Genomic DNA, 16,212 nt, shown 5'->3' on the forward strand with positions numbered 1-16,212 from the left:
TATCTTTTTATATTTTTCTCATATGTTAGGATCCTTCTCTCAGCCTCTAAATTGCTTCTATCTTTTCTCTCTATTTTTTTTGAAGTGAGCTTTTTAATTTTCTTATTTTTCTTCCCCTCTAAGGAACCTTTTGATTCCTCAAGGGTTTCCATCAGAGAGACCCTGGGCCAGATTCTATGTGAGGCTCTACAAAGCCGAGGGGTTGCCCAAAATGAACTCCAGCATCATGGCAAACGTCACCAAAGCGTTTGTGGGCGACAGCAAGGACCTCGTGGATCCTTTTGTGGAGGTCTCCTTCGCGGGGCAGATGGTAGGGGACCGTCACTACCCACACTGGCAGGCCTGTGCCAGAGGCCTTCCCTTTACCCAGGACATTTGTAGTCAAATGGAGTTAGGTTGAAATAAAAAATAAGAAGTGCCTCAAAAAAGAAAGCTTGTTAGAAGGAGGCAGTGGCTCCCGTGGACAGGGAAGTAGGGAGGGGTGCCCATTCACTCCCCATTGGACATGAGGGAGAGGGGCCGTGGGTGATTGCTGTTCAGGAGCCCAGGCAGAGAGGCTTCCTCGCGCACTTCTGGCTACTTCTCCAAGCTGTGACTCAGTCCCCAGGCCCTGTAGAATGACCACCTCCCTCCCAATCTGCTCCACAACCTTCCTGGGGTGGTCCGTGTCCTATGTAAACCTGGGCATCTCTGTTCCCTGCTGTTCCCTGCTCAAGAGTCACTGGGAGTCCCAGGCCTGGGTATACAATCAGAGCTTAATCCTTGTTGGCTAGCTGTGAGGTTTCAGCCGACACACATTATCCCTTCCTTCAGAAAATATGCTTACTTTGACCTCTCCCCTTGGCAGGGGTGAACATTGTAGTATTTTGGATTTGGGAGGGCCTTGGAGGTCATATAGGATATCACTTTCATTTTATGAAGAGGACACTGAGGTTCAGAGTGGGGAAGTGATTCACACAAGGCCACACTTTCATAAAACACAAACTAAGGGTCTCATCATATCCCCTGCATTCCCAGAGGGGCATGGAACAGCTCCCGTCCATAACACAGGTGTCAGTTTCACCCCAGCTTCCTGAGGACAGGCCTGGGCTTGCTCACCTTCATCCCAGATGCCTGCACTGAGTAGGCTGTCAGTGATATCTGTTGGGTTTAACTGATTTCCATGGGGGTTGGGTGGAAGCAGGTTTGTTGCTTTGGCAGCTCACTTTATGTCTCGAGCTGTTTGCAGAGTTTCACCTCCTTCCACAGCTCACACCTCTGGCTTTGTGTCTAGGGGCGAACGACAGTGCAGAAGAACTGCGCCAACCCTGTGTGGCATGAACAGGTGATCTTCAAGGAAATGTTCCCTCCCTTGTGCCGGAGGGTGAAAATCCAGGTGTGGGATGAAGGCAGCATGAACGATGTGGCACTGGCAACCCATTTCATCGACCTGAAGAAAATCTCCAATGAACAGGAAGGGGACAAAGGTAAAGTCACACGTGTCTGACTTGGAAACTGTTGATTTAGAGCCCTCATCTTTGAAACAAGAGGGCTTGAGCTGACTGTGTGTTAGATACCTTCTGTGCTCTGTGCTCTCTGTGGTTGGGGGTTGGTGCAGTGGATGGAGTTGAGCTCTGGAAGCCAGGAGGTTTGGTCCTCATCCCAGGTCTTCCTTGTTCTGAAGTTTGCCTGTGTCCAAAACTTCTCAAGGCAATATGTGATGAGTTCTCCAAGAGAGGTTTGAGCAAAGCGCTATGGGAATTCCAGGGAATAAGGGATCCCTTACAACTGCAGGGAGTCAGGGAGGACTGCTTGGAGGAGGTGACATTTGCTTTGGGCATTGAAGGATGGGAAGAGTTTCAACAGGCAGAGATGGGCACTAAAGGATGGGCCAAATAGTTTTGTATGGCCCCAAAGCTAAGAATAATGGGTTTTATGTATTGAAATGATCTAAAAAAATGCATGGAAATCTGTTTTCTCTCTTATTATATAAATACCAACATAACACCCTCGATTTTGCCTTTTAGCCCACAAACCCTAAACTATTTACTATCTGGCTCTTTTAGAAAACATTTGCTGACCTCTGGATTAGATGAACTCTAGGTTCTCTTTTAGTGTTAGGATTATATGATGCAATAGAATGAAAAAAATTCCAAGAGATAAAAACAAAGCATTCCCAAAGGAGAAGAAAAAGTATAGAAGAAACCATTGTTAGTAGTGTCTCTCACAGTTATAGTTCTTTGGTTGGAACTGAGTGAAGTCACCCTTTCATGGACTGGGCGTTTTCAAGGAAACTTTCCATCCTGTTTTGGACACTCTCAGAAAGTACACATCACCTTCCTCATTCCATCTTTCTCTCCTCTCCCCCAATCCAAAGAAGCAAATATCATGGCCGATCAAATTTGGGTATGTGGAGTCCTTCCCAGTTACTGTTTACTGCTGTGGTTTCTGGTCCTATGGAAACATTTGATTTAACATTTGAGTTTAGTAGAAATGAGGGAGAAAAAAAAATTCTTGCCTACCCCTATTTAGTAGCAATATGAGAAGTTGAAAGGAGAGAGTGTGATTGTTTTCATGCTGAGCCAACTCTTTTAGATTATGTACTGCTAGGAAATTCTTATAATTTTACAGTGCTTGGGATAAGAAAAACAATTTCAGAAAATAGCAGTTTATATAATTTATTATGTTTATACTAGAGTTGACTTACATCTTAAGGTGTGGTAAGTTAATTTTTAAAAAATGGTTAAAAGAAGGAACTTTTAGAAATGATAAATATACTCCTATGTGTTTCCCTTTAACTTAATCTAAATTCAAATTCATTCTCTTATCATTTGATGTTGGGCCAAGTGATTTTCTTTGATCTTGGGCTTCCTGGTTAGAGTTCCATGTTACCTAGCTTGCAAAAACTAACAAAGAAAAACCTGCAAAGGTAACTAAAGGCTGAATCCTTCTAGAGTTTTCTTTTTTCCCCAGCATTTTATAATTGTCCCACCTACACCTAATTCAATAGTAGTTTTTTAGCAACTTGACTCAGTTGAGTGGTTACAAAATATTCAACTTAGTTTATGCAGAAACCAATTTTTTTTATTCTTGTATTTACCAGTTTATATAATATTTAATTACATTACATAATGAAAATTATAGGAATAACATGCATAACCATATTGGGAAATAAATAGCGCTATAAGTTCCCAAATCGCTGATGAAAGAACGTGAGTATAGCAGTGAGGTGCTGCTGACGTGGAGGGGAAAGGGGAGACCCTGCTAACCCTTGAGTCAGTTACGTGGCGATAGGTCAATGAGCTTCCACTCAGTATGATTCTTTATTTGCAAAACCTAAATTACAGGTGACAATTCCCTAAATAATGCAACAAAGTCCTCCCTCCTTAAATCTCAAGGCAATCTTCCTCTGAATTTTAAGCTTGTACTAATTGACTGATTATATGTGTGTGTATATAAACAATTTATATATATTTAAACATACATATACACATATATACATATACATCATAGATTTATATTGTATATGTGAAATCAGCATGATATATAATTATTTTATTTTTCTCCCCCAATTAAACTGAAAGCGCATCAAGAACAGAGAGCAAGACTTATACTTCTTTATGCTCCTTATAGAGTGATGCCCATAGATAGACCTCAATAAATATCTATTGTCTAATTCTTCTTATTAGAGAAGTGTTTACCACAAGGTTGGTTTGCACAGAAAGCACACTCAGCCCATCTAAACGATTTTTCAACCAAATGTAAACATGCTTTGTACACAGCTTTTTAGGGAACATCTTGATGGTGCTCAGGAAGATGTGTATAGTGGGTTAAAAAGCAGACACTAGGGGCCGTTAAATCTTTCCATCTTTTTAAAACAGTGTTTCCATTTCTTGAAATCTACCCCAAAGAGGGATAGAATTCGATCCACAGAAAAAAAAAAAAAATTAGACATAAATATATTGATAATAGTTAAACATATGGAAATGTAATTGTCCAACAACAGGAATGTAAACAAGTTATGATACCTATACTTATTAATATTAGTTACTAATATTTTTGAGCATTTCCTAAGCCCTGTGTGAAACACTTAATAGATATTATCTCTTTTAATCCTGACAGGTGACAAAGATATTCATAGCTCTGTTTTACAGATGAGAAAACTGAGGCATAGGTTGGTTAAGAAACTTGCCCGAGGTCACACAGCTTGAAAGTGACAGAGCTGGGATTTGCACCCTGCAGACAGAACATAAACAGAACATGGTGCTGCCAAAGAGATGCTCTCATGGACACTATATATATATTTTTAGATGCTATGTATTAACAAAGAAAAGTACTTACGTAAGAATAAGTTAAAGTCACCAAGTCTTTTTTAGGTCTAAATTTAAAACTGCTCTCAGAACATTCACTTCTCTCAATCTCCATTACCTTCATCCTAGTCCAAGCATCTTATGTCTTTAATTTTGACTATGCAATGGTCTCCTCACCAATCTGCCCACATTCACTCTTCCAACTTTCACACAGCAGCCGGAGTGATCTTAAAACAGAAATGATGATGCTGCATCTTTGCTTAAATCCCTTTAAACTCTTCCCATTGTTTTCAGGAGAAAGTCCAAAATCCTCATCAAAGTCTCCAAGACCCTGCTAAAGTGAGCCCTGCCCACCTAACCAAAAGCTTCACACATAGCCTGCTCTCTGGACTGCAGCCACGTGTACTTTCTCTCTCGGTTCCCCTGTATCTCCAAGCTCCTCTCCAACTGGCAGGAGCTGTTCCCTCCACCTAGAACACTTTTCCTCTCTCCCTCTGTCTGGCTAATCCCTCTCCTTGCTACATCAGCCTATTTGTGCTTACAGCACAAGGTCCATCGCCTTCACAGCATACAGTGGAAATACGTATTTATTTGTTCAGGTTCATTCCTGCTTTGTTCTCCAATGCGCTGTGTTGTTTAGCATCTATCATGGCACGTGGCTCTCATAAGAAGTCAATAAACAACTGGTGCAGGGATACGCAGAAGAGGATGCACATTGGTATTTATAGTATTAATACAACTGTGAACAAGTGTAAACCTTTGCAGAGAAGAAAGACTAGAAGAAAATAGACCAAATGACAACAGTGGTTGTCTTGGGCGGTAGCCTATCCTGTAAATATTTTCTTTTTGCCTTTTCTGTGTATTCTACATTTTGAAATGACTGTGCACAACTTTCATAAAGCAAAAAAATAATAAACTTGAGACCACAATCAGGTGACACAGCTTGGGGTCTTCCTAGGCTTTCTACCGACCTTTGGGCCTGCCTGGATCAACCTGTATGGAGCCCCCAGGAACCACAGTCTGATGGATGATTATCAGGAACTGAACGAAGGCTTTGGGGAAGGCGTGTCGTTCAGGGGCAGAATCCTGGTGGAGATTGCTGTGGAAATCCTCTCAGGAGGGGCACAGGAGTCTAAATTTTCCAAGGCCCTGAAGGAGTTCAAAATGCCTTCCAAGGACAAAGACTCCAAATCTTCCAAAGGCTCGAGTAAGGACAAGGCAGACAAAACCGATGACGGAAAATCCCAGCAGGCTTCTGGCAAAACCAACTCCACTGAGGTTGAGGTGGAGCCTTTCGATGTGCCCCCCGAGGTAGGTGGCCCTCACCTATGGGGTGAGCCCAGAGTTCCCCAAAGAATTTCCTGTATGTGTAGATTCTCCCTGCAGAATTTGCACTGGCCCAGCCCTGTTTTCCACAGCCAGTCCTCTCTCTCCCTCTTCTTGTATACATCTCAGCTGTCTGCTCATGACAATCCCAGATTCCCATGGAAACCAAAATAAAGAGAAATAAAATATGCTCTGGGGGAGCTGGTGGGAGTGGGTGGTAGGACAAAGGACTCAACTATAGCTGTGGCCTGGCTTCGTTTAGGTCTGTCAGCTTACAGTCTGCTCCGGATGCCAGAAAATGAGAGGAGGTGCAAGGTGGAACAGGAGAAGTGGAGAAATCTATCCCCTGTCCCAAGCTTGTGGGGAAATCACAACCCAAGGGAGCTCTTATCCTCACTTATTATTCACCATAAAGCGAATTAGCATTTTTCCCCAGCCCAGTTGTATTACGGGAAAGCCATCTGGGGCTCCAAGATGAATATAAACTGTAAATAACCTCTCAAGACTTTAGTTTGGCCATAGCAATTTGTAATTAAACAAATGAAAGAACTCCATGTTGTGTTAATAGTGGAGGTTGGTAGATTCCGGCTCTCAGCTTGGTGGATTCTGCTCTGGAGCGTGCATCTCAGGTCAACCAGACAATAATTTTGTCTGGAAGGGAGATGAAGGTTGTTCTCCCAGAGCTCTGTGTTCCTAGGGGAGATGAGACAGGTGAAAAGGATTATAGTGTGGTGGGTCACCTTAGCCTTAGAAGAGCCACTTATTTTCATTGCTGGAATCTGATAAATCCTAAGACACAGTGTGGGGGTGAGGTTGGAGCACGGGGTAGGCAATCTGAGGGGTTGGTTCTATTCATGGCTCTCACCCTAACACCTCTCTGTGTTTCAGCTTGCCCAGTAACAAATGGGGCAATAATGCTTTTGTTATAAACTTTTTCTGGGGGCTAAATGAGGGAATACATGTCAAAGTTTCAGCGTAATACTTGGCACACATGCAGTAAGCACGCAATGCATTTTTTTTTTCCTTTTATTACTAGTCACATTGCTACTCTGGTTTGTGTCCACCATCACTAGACAGCTGTTTAGAGCTCTCCACCCTGTTGCTGGTTGCTGACTTTGGATTTTGCAGACCTCCTTAGGACTCTGTTCTGAACTCACATGTTGGGAATACTCTCTGGATAGGTGTGTTGTGTGGTTAGAACTGATGTGGTCCTTATGTGATTTTGGGTATGTGCATGTGATTGTATTTCTTCAGAAAACATGCCAACTTTTAAAACTTGATTTTGGACTTGGCCATATTGTGGGTAACTTAGCAGCTATTGCACTGATATCTGGGCATCTGTCCCTCTGGCAGCCTTTCCTGCTGAGGGTTCATGCTGGCCATTCTTTTCTGAACCGGGATTGCAAGTAGAAAGGGTCTGGGGGAAGACTTTCTGAAGCCAAGTCAATATCTAGCTTTAAGATGTTTTGCTGAGGCCGTCTGAAAGGGTAACTTCTAGCAGACAGGGGGCCATTTGACTGTTCTGTTAAAAAGCTGTAGCTGAGGGGGAAATTCAGGCAGTGGTCAAACTCTTATTTCTCCTTCCTTCTCTCTTCCTCTTGGCTCCTTGTTTGTGACCAGTTTTTCCTGGGTTGGTTAGTTACCTATTACAGCATAACAAGCTACCCCACCATTCAGCAGCTTCACACAACAAACGTTTATTTTCTGTGTGGATCAGGAATTTGGGAAGAGCTCAGTTCAGTGGTTCTGGCTCTGGATCTCCCAGAGGTTTTAGTGAGACGTTGGCTGGGGCTTCACTGGGGCTGGACGGTCTGCTTCCAAGATGGCGCCCTCCACACGGCTGTCGGCGGGGGCCTCGGTTCCTTAGTACAGACTTTGGACCAGGTGCTCCATGTGGATGATCTCATTTCTCCCTTGCAGGCCCAATTTTGATGTTTATTTCACAGACAAGGAAAGTGACACCCTGTGAGTGGCTGTGACTTGCCTGAAGTCAACTAGCCAGGAAGCAGTGGAGTTGGGATTTGAAGAGTGTTCGTCTGGCTATGGCACCTGCAGTCTCTCTTCCCTTTCCCACCCACATTCCCTCCAGGTCTCCAGATAGTTTTCCGTCTCCTCCCAGAGAGTAAACTCAGTTTCCGAAAGACAAGATAAGAGGCTAGTTTACAGCCAGTGGATGGAGTGGCAGTCGGCAGCGGGAGGGTGTTTGTGCTGTGACTAAAATCGGCCCTGGGCTGCCTCCTGTTCTGACATTTCCCTTTGTTGACTGTGCCCCAGGAGGCTTCTGTGAGAAGGGAGGGGTCACTTTCCTCTAACAACGTAGACACCTTTTGGCTTTCTGAGGGACAGAGTTCAGTACTGACTAAACAGTTTTCCAGGGCCCACAGCTGCTTTACTTCCTTAGATTAACCTTACTGACTTTTCACAGAGTTTGACAAATCCAGCTGCAAAACAGGACCCACAGCCTGTGTGGTGCAGCTCATTTGGCCTCTTTGTGGAAATGCGATGCTGTGTGCCTGTGTCCCCTCTGTGTCTGCCCCTGCAGCTCCCGCCTGCTCCACGGCGCCAGGCATCATTTGGCAAATAATCGTGAACTACCTTGTGATGGCTCCTGTCTTGTGATCTGTCACATCCCATCTTCCAGACTGCAGGCTCCTGGAGACGGCAGCTTTGCTGGAGACCAGCTCTCAAATTTTGGCTGATATTAACTTGCTATGTGACCTTGGGAGATCCTCTTATCTCTCTGGGCTTTGGTTTGTTCACGTAAAAGGTGGAGGTTGAAGTAGATGCACTCTAGCTTTCCAAATGTAAAAGCACGTGTGATGCCAGGGCTATCAGCCCTCTCTGCCTCAGCCACAGCGCCTGCCTGCACGGTAGTTAGCCCTTGCTAACAGAAGGTGACCTAGGCTTCTGTTATTTTGGGGAATACAGTTTGACTATGAGTCACCAGGGCATTGGGTTAATATATGTTAGGGTTTGAAGAGCACTGGATCTTAGCATTTAAAGATACCAGAAACTTGTGAAAGTTACTTGACAACCGGGTTTTCTCAGTTTTCCTGTCTGTAAAATGGGATGACCCTAATTTTGATCTTGCAAAGTTGTTAAGAGGAACAAGTAACATAATGTAAGTGACCACCCTGTATAAAGCCCTGCTCAGATGCCAGGGTTGAATCTTTGACTCTGCATATTTGGTCTCTGCTCTTGTTTTCTAAATGCCTGATCACCAGAAAGTGATCACAAGCCTGTATTTCACCAACAGCATCTTAGAAAGACACACACACCAAACTTATCCTTTAAGAATCAGAGAGACTTTATTTTAAGGTAGAAGCTCGGAAGGTTGAGGCTGCATCATTCTAGACATATGGTTGAATTTGGATTTGCAGTCTGCTGGCCCTGATACCTGTCTGTCTGATGAGCAGGGAAACATTGTGCTGTTTCAGGCTGAAACTAGACTCAGATGCTTAAATATTGCCCCGGACCAGAAGTTTGGCCAGGGGAATATCACTAATTCAGCTTCCTGGGGAGAAAAAAAGAGAAAAAGCCAGTCCTAGCTAATAATTTTTTCTTTCTATAGATCGTGCCAGAAAAATATGAGGAATTTTTACTCTTCGGAGCATTTTTCGAAGCTACCATGATTGACCGGAAGATTGGGGATAAACCCATTAGCTTTGAAGTTTCTATTGGTAAGTGCAGACAAGCTCGGCTCCTGACACAGGGTGGATTTAGGACTTCATTGAGTAAATGAGTTAGTGTCTTACATGAAGATGACAGCACTGTGTGGGAGGTGTGCACCTCAGAAGAAATTAACATCGCCTTGTCCACTCTCGTCAATATGTAAGGAATAGATTTATTTCCATATAATTTTTAAAAAACAAAACAATGGTTAGGAGTGTAGGATTGAATTTAGACAAACTTGGATTACTAATCTTCACCTTACTTCCCTGGGTGTCAGTTTCTTACCTATAAAAGACTAGGTCCTCAAGGAATTGTGGCAAGGGTTTGAGTTAATGCATTCAAAGTGCCAGGCATCCTGTGGGTGCTCTTATTAGAACTCCCAGCAATCTTTCTGGGCTCTTATGTGGCAGGGAAAACCACATCATGAAAGAATGTTCCATCAGAGAAGGTCTTGGTTCACCTGTGAGCAGCCTTCTTTCAACAGACCGGAAGGAAATGGAGTCCAGGCCTTTTGAGCTGCATGTCCAGGGAGTGGCCCTGTGGGTGATGTATTTTGGGAACATGTATCTTTATAAGGAAGACAGATGCACCCAGGAGGTTAGTTCTGAGAAAAGAGGTTTGGTTGGGGTCTGAGAGGGACCTGATAGCTGGCCTCAGGCATGTAAGAGCTGGAGAAGAGAGAGGAAGCTTATGGTGTGGGGGCTCCAGGGCAGGAACCAAGGATGTGTGGACAGATATGACAAGGGGGGTGATTTGGGGTCTCTCCAAGGAAGAACTTGCCTCTAGGCCTCTTGGTGGACCTGGTTATGCAGGAAGACAGTGAGCTCCCCAAGTGGGAATGTCCACTTTCCAGAATCCCCGTCTCTAACCCCGACCCTGGCCCTCTCCTTTCCTTTTTCCATGGAATCTTCCTTTGACTCGTGGAGGCATCTGTCCTCTCCTCTGTCTCCTCTCCTGTTTCACTTCCTTCTCTGCCCATCTCAGACCATGTGGCTTGTCCCTTCAACCTCTCTCTTCCCAGTTGCCTCAATTCTTTTCCCTGTTGTACTATTGAGAAACCTCAACCCTGATCAACTCAACCATCCTTCTGAGATCACCACAAATCCAATATTTTCAACCATAATAGGTGTCCAGAAAGGTTGAGTAATCGTCCGAATTTACATAGCTGGTGAACATGAGAAAGAGGACTTCTAAATATAAGTTGCCTCCTCTTTCGAGGATACCATTATGTGTCCTGTTAGGCCGTAAGCTAAGGTAGAAGTAGTGGAGACGAGAAGGCGAGTGAATTGGACTGAGACTGGGAAGACAGACTTGTGAGCGGAGTAACACACTGAGGTCGTCGATTGACCAACCCTGTGTCGAGACCCTGCTTTTGTGCCACGACCTGCAGTGGACACTGAGGACACAAACATTAACAAGATACTTTTTCCATCCTCAAGAAGTTCACAGACATCTCAATAAATTATTCAAAAACAAGATAGTAGGGGAAGGGTAGAAAAATACATATGATGATTCTATGGAATCTGCCTTAGGTCAGCTTCCTAAAAGCAGAGCCTGAGGCTGGGGTTTTTGTGGGAGTTTTGGGGGCTGTGCTCTTGGGAGAAGGGGAGGGCACAGAGGTGTGGGCAGGTCTTCCTGGGACAGGGAGCCCAGCCTCAGCCTGACCCCCCGGGCGCTCCACAGTATGAACGAAGGAATGAACGAACAAACGAACGAACGGCACAGCAGGCTTGGCCCTGCCTTGAGGCGTGGGGCTGGGCGTTTATGTCCCCAGCACTGATAAGGGACATTATAATCTTCTGGGAGAGGGAGTATCCATCAGCAGCGGGCAATTCCCTAGAGAATCAGGCAGCTGTGAGCTGTTAACAGCCATCTCGGTCCCTGGGAGTTGGATGTCCCTGTCAGGGAAAGGGCACCCGGGTGAGACACCAACAGCATCTACTTTAGGAATGCTGAGAAGCATTCATGGTATGGTATTGAGTGAAAAGACGGGTTACAAAATGACTTATCTACAATGGTCCCTCGTCAAGATACATGAAAAGTTTTAGAAGGGATGTACAATAAAATATTAAAAAACATTGTAGCTGGGTTTTGAGATTTCAAATATTTTTTTCCTTTTTCCTACACTGTATTTTCAAATCTGTAATTTATATCATTTTTCCAAAAGAGAAAACAAGGTGAATGTAGACGATGGCTCATCGTCACTGCCAGTGCAGTGCTCTGGTCTGAAGGTTGCTCATCCCAACTCCATGCTGAGATCTGATGTCCCTGCCCTGGGACGGGAGCTTGGATCCCATCTGCCAACTAGCCCAGTTCTGCGGGCTGACGCCTTGCCCCTCTCCCTCTGCTTCCACCTCCTCAGGTAATTTTGGGAACCTGATTGACGGAGGGTCCCATCACGGGAGTAAGAAGAAGTCAGCCGAGTCAGGCGAAGACGACGTGCTCCCGCTGCTGCCTGAGGGGGAAGGGGACGCAGCCCACGATGTTGCCATCCCCATGGTCTCAACCACTCACCCTGAGAAGCCGCTGGTGACAGAAGGGAACAGGTAGGGGACACGGCAGGGAGAACGGCCAGGGGTTCTGGAGGTGGGATTTTGTCTCATTTTCTGGGACTGTATGATTCGGTTCTCCCCTAAAATCAGAAATATCGTTTTTTATCTCAGTTGTGGGAACAAAGTGCAAACAGGTAACATGAAAAGTGCCTCTCTCTGAAACCTCAGAAACACATTGCCAACTCTCCAAATGATACATCTAGGGAATTCATTTAAGGGCAGAGCACCAACAATTATTATTATCATATTGGAGGCCCCCTTTCTTCTATAACTCTGAGTGTAACAAGGTAGGAAAGTCAAAATTTAAAACTTCAGTCCAAATCCTATAACAGTTATTATATTCATCTGTGCTCTGGACTGTTATGTGAACTCAATTTGGTGGGATTATTGAACGCATCATTTCTTACCTTATTTTTACCACAGTCATCTGCAAGCTGAAGAACTAAAAAAAAACAACAGTCTTTCATCAAGGAAAGACCATTTCAGAAAACAAACGTGTACCCTCACTGGTCTCTTTAATCCATGTAAATGTTCAACCTGCAAAAAGAAGTAACATTATAGAATTCTGTTTTAAGAAAGTAGTGCCAAGGTTTATGAGTGATTTGTGTGAGGAAGGGAAAGGCACACACAGTGGGAGGCTTCTGTGTGCTGAGACTGAGTAAAAAGCCTGTGATCTCCCTGGATTCTCACTGTAGCACATTGCTCTCCCATTTTACAGGTGAGGAGATTGGGGTCCAGAGATGTTATGTGACCCCTACAAGGACACATTTCTCGTGTTCTTTATTCTTTCTGTTCTTTTCTCTCTAGATGTTCTCCTTGGAGACTGACCCTTACCCTTCCAAATCTATTTCCCCAGTCAACCCTCTTTCCTGAGAAGCAGAACCAAATACCTCCACCTGGGTGTCCCACAAATTATTCACCAGCCTTGTCTTCACAGCCAACAGTGCTTCTCTCCATATCTTCAGCACCTCAGAGACCGATCCCACCGTTCTCTGAGTCCTCCAAGCCACAAACTGGAACGTTGTTCATGTACTCTTTTCCTTTCTGTCCACATCCAATCAGTAATGAAGTCTGGTCAATTCTAGTAATAATGCATGCCTAGCAATTCTCATATCTATTGCCACTTTAATTCTGGCCATTGGCATCTTTGACCTGAATTTTTTTTGATACACTCCTACCTGGCTTGGATCTTCTTCAAGGCATTCATCAAATTCTCTTAGAGTGAGTTTTCCCAAAATGAAAACCTGAACCAATTATTCCCCCTGATTCACATGCTTCAGTGGCTCCCTGTGGTTTTCAGGATTAATTACGGGATTAATTTTGATGCACCAGATTCTTTCCATCCCAGTGGGCTTCTCTGCCATTATTTCCAGTCATCGTTTGATGCTTCTGGGCCTTGGAACATGCTCTTCCCTCTGCCTGACAACAACAACCCCCTTCCTCAGGCCTGGTAGCATCCTTTCCCTGAATTCCACGTCTGATTTGGACTTCTGGACTCACCTCCATGCAAGCACTAATCACACTGGGTTAAGAAGTTTTCGTTTGTCTTTCTCCCCTGTTAGACTCTGAAGGCAGGGGCTGTGTCTTACCTTTGTGTCTGCACAGCTTTGCACTTGGCACATGGGAGGTGCTCCCAGATGGTCTGAATGAACTAAGGAATTAGTGTAACCAGGCTGGGCTCAGGGCACCATGGAAGCAGAGGAGGGGTGGTGGCTAACTCTACCTGGGGAGGAGGTGAGCAGGTGAGGAAAAGTCTCATAGAAGATGACATTCTAAGGGGTGAGAGGGGGCTTAGGGACTGGAGGGAGAGGGTTCAGGATGAAGTAGGGTGGAATAATTAAGAGTAGTCTTAGCTGTCTATTTTCTCTCCTTAAGGTGTGCCCTGCCCAACACCCCTCCTTCCATGGATGATAGTTGGGGCCCTTCTTCACACACACTGAAAGGAGCCCCAAACTCCCCTGTCCTTTAGCTACATTCTCAAAACAGAGACCATCCACGAGTGCATCTGTAACTGGATCTGCAGCCCTGGGAGGCTTCTGAGACTACTCAGAGGTAGTCTGTGGCCTGCCACCAGGGCTGGCAGTGAAAATGTTCCTCACCTCGTTGAACTATTGGTGGGGACTTCAGGGGATCTAGTTTGGAAAGGGTTTTGGAGATGAGAGGCCTCGAGTTACCTCAGGTTAGTGCTGGCCGGCGCTGACCTGAGGGGACCAAAACAAGCCATGCAGGTGTTTTTTTGGTCCAGTTGGGCTCTCTGTGTATTCCTTGGTCACTCTCTCAAGGCTCTCTCCACATAGTGGAAAAGCCAGGAAGGCAGCAGATGAATTAGAAGATTCTGTGTCTATTATAGACCCTGTACCACATGTGTGTGCACACACACAATTTGTTTGACTTTTGCCTCCATTAAAATATTGCCTTGTATTTGTTCTGGGCTTTCCAGTCACCAAAGCATGTACATTTGCACATAATCTGTCTTGGCCTGGAGTTCAAGAATGAGATTGGAGCTGAAGACATTTATAAAAGTGTCTCACACAACTGTGGGTATGCATGAGTCCAAAGTCCGTAGGGCAAGCAGCAAACTGGCAACTCCAATGAAGATGTTCAATGAACTCCTCAGGCAGAGAACTGGCAACTTCGACGAACATATTCGACAAACTCCTCTAGAAACGCTTCGCTGGTCAGCCGGAGAAGAAGTGAAGGTTCTCTATCTGTCTCACTTCAAAGTCTTCAACTGATTGGATTAAATCCAGCCGACTGCATTCTCTCATTGTGGAAGACACGCCCTTCATTGACATCATCAGTCACAGCTACAGCCAGTTGACTGATGATTTAATAAACCAGCCTTCTGGTTTATTAAGCAGCCACAGATGTCCTTGCAGTAATGGCTAGGCCAGTGCTTGCTTGACCAGACACCTGGGTACGTACCATCACTTGGCCAAGTTGACACATGAACCTAACCATCACTGGGTTGGGTGTCATCATTTAATTCTTAGGATTGCAGACCTACCTGTGCCCAAGGCCACAAGCTGGTTTTGTGTTGGGGCTGCCATTCAAGCTGGCAGTCTTCTCTTTCCACCGGCATATGGCATCTCACATCTGCTGGCCTCCACATGCAGTGTCGTTTGCTTGAGCAGCCACAGCATCCTGGTCCACTTAGACACAGTAAGACAAGGAGAAAAAAACAAAACAAAACAAAACAAAACCCACTAAGGCCTTGAACATTATTAGCACAAAATATTCCAAACCAAAGGAACCTTTGAACAAAATGCAATATGGGCTGAAATTTTATTTGGTTGCAGGATTCTCAGTGCAATCATTTTAAAAGAGATAGAGAAGTTTGGTTTCAAACCTTTTGTTGTTCTGCTGCTGCAATAACTATCTCAGTTTCTGCCAAGAACTTATTTGTCTTCCCTTTTGAATGGACACCTGCTGGTTTATTTTCTGCACAACAGATGATTGGACACCTTTGCTAATTTTGTCGTCTCCTTCAGAAGAAATTTGTGTTGGAGAGATAAAAAGAACTATCCATTCTTTCAGGCTGAAGTTCTCTTTAGCTTTTTGAAATGGAAACAAAGTTTTCTCCCCTCTCTCTCTTCCTCTCATAGGCCTGTTGTCTCAAACACTGTCTATATTTATCAGGGACGCTTGCCCCACCATGCTCATTCCAAGAACTTTGTCTTGGCCTTCTTTCCACAGTTCTCTACACACTGTCCTATCTCGAGATGCTAGTCAAGAAAACAGCTGTCATTAGGCAGTAAACTTCTTCAAACGTTTTGCTGCACTTTCTCCTATCTTACCTGCCTCCATTCCTATCCCCACCCTTCTTGGGAACCAAAATCTACAAATAAGCTCCTCCTTTTCTGTCTTTAATTTCACTATGTTAATTGCCTCTTTCTCATCAGTATTTAAGCATATCCACCTGTCATCCTCAAAGATTCCCTTTGGCTTCACATATTTCCTTCTGTCTACTTTACTATCTCTCCTGACTCCTTAGCCAAGAGAATCACCTACATAATTAGCACCAATACCTGGAAACAATAAACATATGATGGATGGATGGATGGATGGATGGATGGATGGATAAAAGGAAGGAAGGAAGGGTGGATGGATGAAAGGAAGGCAGGATGGATGGATGGATGGATGGATGGGTGGACGGATGGATGAAGGATGATGGATAAAAGAAAGGAAGGAAGGATGGATGGAAGGATGGATGGAAGGAAGGATGGATGGATGGAAGGAAGGATGGAAGGATGGATGGATGAAAGGAAGGATGGATGGAAGATGGATGGATGGAAGGAAGGATGGAAGGATGGAAGGAAGGACGGATGAAAGGAAGGAAGGATGGATGGATGGATGGATAGGTGACAAGCCAT

At 44.6% G+C, this 16,212-nt stretch overlaps 1 protein-coding gene across 2 annotated transcripts in view; it reads left to right on the plus strand.

Moving 5' to 3' along the window:
- The window catches only part of FER1L6 (fer-1 like family member 6), a 156,113-nt gene that overhangs the window by 52,504 nt on the left and 87,397 nt on the right, over positions 1 to 16,212 (plus strand). For both annotated transcript variants that reach the window (XM_037803393.1, XM_037803394.1), the window contains exons 9-13: positions 124 to 310; positions 1,274 to 1,466; positions 5,248 to 5,600; positions 9,187 to 9,295; positions 11,650 to 11,833. In XM_037803393.1, the coding sequence (XP_037659321.1) occupies positions 124 to 310; positions 1,274 to 1,466; positions 5,248 to 5,600; positions 9,187 to 9,295; positions 11,650 to 11,833 (1,026 nt within the window). The remainder of the gene's footprint in view (positions 1 to 123; positions 311 to 1,273; positions 1,467 to 5,247; positions 5,601 to 9,186; positions 9,296 to 11,649; positions 11,834 to 16,212) is intronic.

Source organism: Choloepus didactylus, chromosome 14, assembly GCF_015220235.1.
Source record: "Choloepus didactylus isolate mChoDid1 chromosome 14, mChoDid1.pri, whole genome shotgun sequence".
NCBI lineage: Eukaryota > Metazoa > Chordata > Mammalia > Pilosa > Megalonychidae > Choloepus > Choloepus didactylus.